The sequence below is a fragment of the Topomyia yanbarensis genome, chromosome 3 (genome assembly GCF_030247195.1).
Source record: "Topomyia yanbarensis strain Yona2022 chromosome 3, ASM3024719v1, whole genome shotgun sequence".
Lineage (NCBI taxonomy): Eukaryota > Metazoa > Arthropoda > Insecta > Diptera > Culicidae > Topomyia > Topomyia yanbarensis.
In genome coordinates, this window is record NC_080672.1 from 148,980,570 (window position 1) to 148,985,552 (window position 4,983).

Genomic DNA, 4,983 nt, shown 5'->3' on the forward strand with positions numbered 1-4,983 from the left:
GTTCTTACGTTTTTTTACAATAACTACCGTTCTACACCACCGATTTCGTCCGGGTTTTTTTCAATAGCGATCATTGTTACTATTTACAGCTGGTATCAGCTTGATAATCCTAAAAAAATACGAAAATGACAGTTTCGCTTATAAACTGCTAGCAAAAAAGTATCGCCCTGTTTGTTTGCATGGAGCGTGGAGGGCGAAACTTTAAATAAACAAACAAAAATACAGTTTCGCTTGTTGTATTTTTTGCTGTAGTTTAAGAAAGCAATATCGTAGAATCAAAATTTTAGGTTAATTTGTTGCGTTTCAAAGCCCTCATTCGCATGTATGAAAAAAGCCTTATGTTTACATTTGTAAGTATCGCCATTTTCACAAAAAAGGGTTGAAATGAAATCGCAGCTCCGGATATCACGCTATCTCTGAAGTGCATGCGTGCATAGTTCCAAATTTTACTTCGACACCGACTTTTTCTAAAGGTGACTTCCCAGTAGTATCCTTGATTTGAATTATTATCGCTAATCCTAATGCCAAAGAACAAATAAAAACCTCTCGAAAACGAACCGTTTGAGAAAATCATCATCATTACTGGAATTTTCATTTTCACGAAACTTTTCGATTACCTTCCGTCACTTGCGTTAATGCACAGTGCTCTGAAAATCTAGCGAAATAGTCTTAGGGCACCAGCGGGTCTAATTCAGAGCTATCTGCGCGGCGAGTAAAGTAAAGAATACCAAAAATTAATTTCTATTCCATAATTTTCAGTTCAGCAATTCGAGAGATCGTGCTCACCGCAAGCCATGAAAAATAGACTACGTTGTGAAGCGATGGTCACTATTTATTAAAAAATCACGGTTAAATAAAAAATAAAATTATTAAAAAAATTTCAAATAGTTTATAATTTTCACAAACTTATTAAGAAAAATTGTTTAATAATCTTTCGTAATATTGTGTAAGAAAAAAAGCTGAAAATTTCAGTATTTTCTCTATCTGCAACAAATTAACCCTTAAGTATACCAATTAATTGGTATACGAATTGGAATAGGTTCGCCAAATTTTGGAAGAAGTTTTAAAAAAAACCCCTTGAAAATTACCTAAAAATTGTTGTAGTTCGATACAATAAAAAATCCCCAAAAATGAAATGTACCTATTAATGTGAAACACAGTGAATAATACATACAATAAAGACCCATTTTTATCAGTCTCATGGCGTATTTTAGGCTGACAAAATGGGGACATTGACTAAAGCGGGTAATTTTTTTTTCTTTATAATAAACTAAAGCTGTTAAAATATTCTTCCCGTCCCTTGATGTAGTCTGATAACTATTCCTGCTTATGATGAACTTTTTATTTTTGCATATTTCCATCTTCATGATAAGGAAAACATGCTCAAGAAAGGATTTACTCGAATTCAGTCTTGTTCGTCTGCTAGAGCCCATCAAACATATGTTCATATTTGGCTGATAAAATCAGGGTTTCAATGTATTATAATAGATATTCAGCATTCGAAGAAGTTTCTTGTGAACGAGTGTAGAACGACTTTGTTTCTACTTACTTGAAGTCAGCGGCGTAGCCAGAAATTCGGTTTGGTGGGGGTTTGGTGAAAATCGATCATACTGTCTAAACGGCATAATTCCGAAACCGTAACTTTTGAAGTTTTAAAATTATGCAGAATTAATTTTTCAGAAAATAGTAACAGAGTTCGTGTCTAACGAATTTGTTGAGACTTTATTGTAGTCATGAATATTAACCTGAGAAAACCATAAATACTTCTTGGACGATATACCGTCAAAATTATTTTATCAAATGATGCGCTGTTTAACGTTTGTAAAACTCATCGAAGATACTAAACTTCCGAAGTTGGCGGTTTCAAAATGATGCTATCTTGACCTTAAATTACTGATTTTAAACATTTGACCTATACATATAATTGGTCATACAACAAAAATCAAATGCTCATCAAAATCGATCAGAACCTGCTAGAATCGAATGGACATCGTTATTTTTCATAAATTTCTCTCTACATTCGGAAAGTGTTATCTTCGTTATTAATCATATTACGTTTTCGTCTCAACTCGACGCATTCCCAAAAAAACCTGTCTTAATCCACCTAGTGGTGCAATTGTGCTTGTCTCATTTGTCCAGACTACGATTCCATGGCTGGTTATGTTCAATACAATGGTGGAAATGAATATTACATGTTCAGTACGATTTGCACATACATACAATGGATCGACAGCCACGATCTTGAGATACTATGTGATACTGAAACATCGCTTGAAACTAGCGGCGGATCATGGAGAAAGGTCCGGGAGGTCCAGATCCGGCCGAAAATTTTCAACTTGTTAAGAAATTTTAAACTAGTTTTGATTTTAAAGTAGCAACCCCTCACTGCATACTCCCTCCGGGCCGGTATGATTGACGATTTTTAGAGTGATTGCATAACCTTTCTATATGAGAAAGACAAAAATGTACCAAAGTCCAAAAAAAGTCAATTTTTGTCAAACATCAAATGTTTCATGCATTTTAAAGTCATTTGGCATCAAAAATACAAATTTGATTTTGAAAATTTTTCATTTCAGTTTATATGGAAATTTGCTGTGTGATTGCACTCTTCAACTCGTAACTCCGGAACCGGAAGTCCAATCAATAAAAAATTCAATAGCAGCCGATGGGAAGGTTGTACCTTTCATTTGAGACTAACTTTGTGCAAATCGGTCCAGCCATCTCTGAGAAACAGAGGTCACATTTTTTCCACATACACACATACATACACACACAGACATTTTCCGATCTCGACGAACTCAGTCGATTGGCATATGACACTCGGCCCTCCGGGTCGGGATTAGATTGACGAATTTTAGAGTGAATGAGAAAGGCAAGAACATTTTTAGCAAATGTTGAAAGTTATGCATTTTTTTGGTGAGCAGTTCTATGTTTCATAGACATTAAATCAATTTTAACTTCTCTTCCTATTTAATAAAGACCCTTATTACAGTACATCTCTACAAAAACGAGATCAATTTGAAAATAAATCTGAGGACTATGATTGATTGCAGAACTCTGTAATTTTCTATTGGAATGTAATTTTGTGGACTTTCGACTGGATTATTGTTATCTAGAAATTTGAACGGCTTTTTTACAGTCCTTAGTGGATTAAAACGATTTGTTTGCTTTTAAATCCCAACGTTTCGACGCCTTGTTTGCGCCTTCTTCAGGGGAGACTATATTGCGGAGTAACAGAGTAGACGAATTTTACATTTAACAATTAAAATAAAATATTACAAGAACTTACAAAAACTGATTATCGTTCCTCGTTAATATCACTGACATGTAAGTGTATGGTCAATATATGGGGATTTTGCTTCTGGCACAAACGCTACAAATAATACACAATAAATTTAACGAGCTACACACAAACTTTGACTAACTATTTAAACTGAATCTGGACTTACTGCAATAACGATGAATTTACACATTTGGTTAAATATTCTTTGGCTATGATCGATCTTGTTTAGAGCAGACGTACAAAATGGGTGAAATATAGTTCTGTGTAGAAAGTGAAATGTTTCAGTGCTGGTGTGGAATTGTTTCAAATAGAGCTTATGGTGGAGTGGACTTTTTGCGGGCGAAATAATTCTTTGTGGTGTGTAATATAGCTGCGTATATGACGCTAAGATTGTCTACATCTGAGCGACTGTTGACGGTATGGGGTGTATTAGTAATGTGACACATTTCTAAATATGGGAGAGACGATGAGCGGAATGTGCGATCTACTATCGTGGTCTTCTCAAATGCGAACCTATGCTGGTATTGCATACAATGTTCTATTAAAGCTGTTTGTGCTCCGAGAGAGGCCACTCGGCTATCTGTTGTGGTGGTCTGATCTTGTATCAAATTATCGAGTTTGTTTACGTTGGACTTATGGCCGGATAATCTACTTTTTAACAAGTTCTTTGTCATACCAATATACACACCTGGGCAGCTATAACAGGGAATCTTGTAGACCACATTATGTTGCTGCATGGTATGAATCGGGTCTTTAACTTTGCTGTGAAGTGATCCTACGGTGTGTATTTGTCTGCTGGCTAATCTTAAAGAGCTGTAGTCATGCTTGAAAATGCTGATGATGCGTTGTGTCAGTCCGTGAATGCTGATTATGGATCGGTAGGTAGTGTTTAGTGTGGTTCCTGGATCACTGTCTGGCGGGGCTAATGTTGCAGGTGGTGAGTCCGCCAACACCCGATGTGCTGGTTGGGTGCTCCTTCGCTGTTTTTTAAAATACTGTTGCAAGAGGTTGTTAATGAGAGTTTTGGGATAGTCGTTTGCGTGTAGGTTTTGGAAAATAATTCCTTTTAGTGTTTCTCGGTCGTGATTTGTTGACAAAGCATACACTCGATGAATGTAGTTGTTTGCTACGTTGATTTTGTATCTGAGCTGGTGGAATGAGTGGAAGTTGAGTAAACGGCCGGATGATATGGGTTTGGAATACCATTCTGTTCTGAGTGATTGATCTGCCTTACGAACAACTACCATGTCAAGATAGGGTAGGCGGCTGTTCTGTTCTATTTCTGCGGTGAATTGTAGGTGTTCTTCCTGTTTATTGAACTGTTCCAAAACAATTTGGGCTTTGTCCTTCGGAATAGCGAGAAACAGATCATCGACATATTTGCCTAAGACTGGAATTGTGAAACTGAATGTTTTAACTGTAGTATCTATGATGCTGTCTAATACGATGTCGGCAAGAATCGGCGATAGAGGACTGCCCATTGCGGTGCCAAATTTTTGTTGATAAAATTTGTTTTGGTAGCAAAAGTAGCTGGTTTCCATAAGGAAGTTTACGATTTCGAGGAATAAGTCTAAGTTTATGGTTGTTTTTTCCCTTATATCTGGCCACCGCTCTATGATATTTTTACTAACAAGATGTGCGGGAATGTTGGTGAACAGCGATACCACATCTAATGAAATCATAATGTAGTTGGGAGGTAA

General features: G+C 36.3%; 1 protein-coding gene across 1 annotated transcript; it reads right to left on the bottom strand.

Annotated features, from left to right (window-relative positions):
- Positions 1-3,093: 3,093 nt before the first annotated feature.
- On the bottom strand, positions 3,094-4,764 carry LOC131687310 (uncharacterized). Its single transcript, XM_058971388.1, has 2 exons — positions 3,290-4,764; positions 3,094-3,218 (listed from the first exon to the last, which is right to left on the bottom strand). Exon 1 carries the CDS (start codon positions 4,762-4,764, stop codon positions 3,598-3,600), a length of 1,167 nt encoding a protein of 388 aa, XP_058827371.1. The 3' UTR covers positions 3,094-3,218; positions 3,290-3,597.
- Positions 4,765-4,983: the final 219 nt, after the last annotated feature.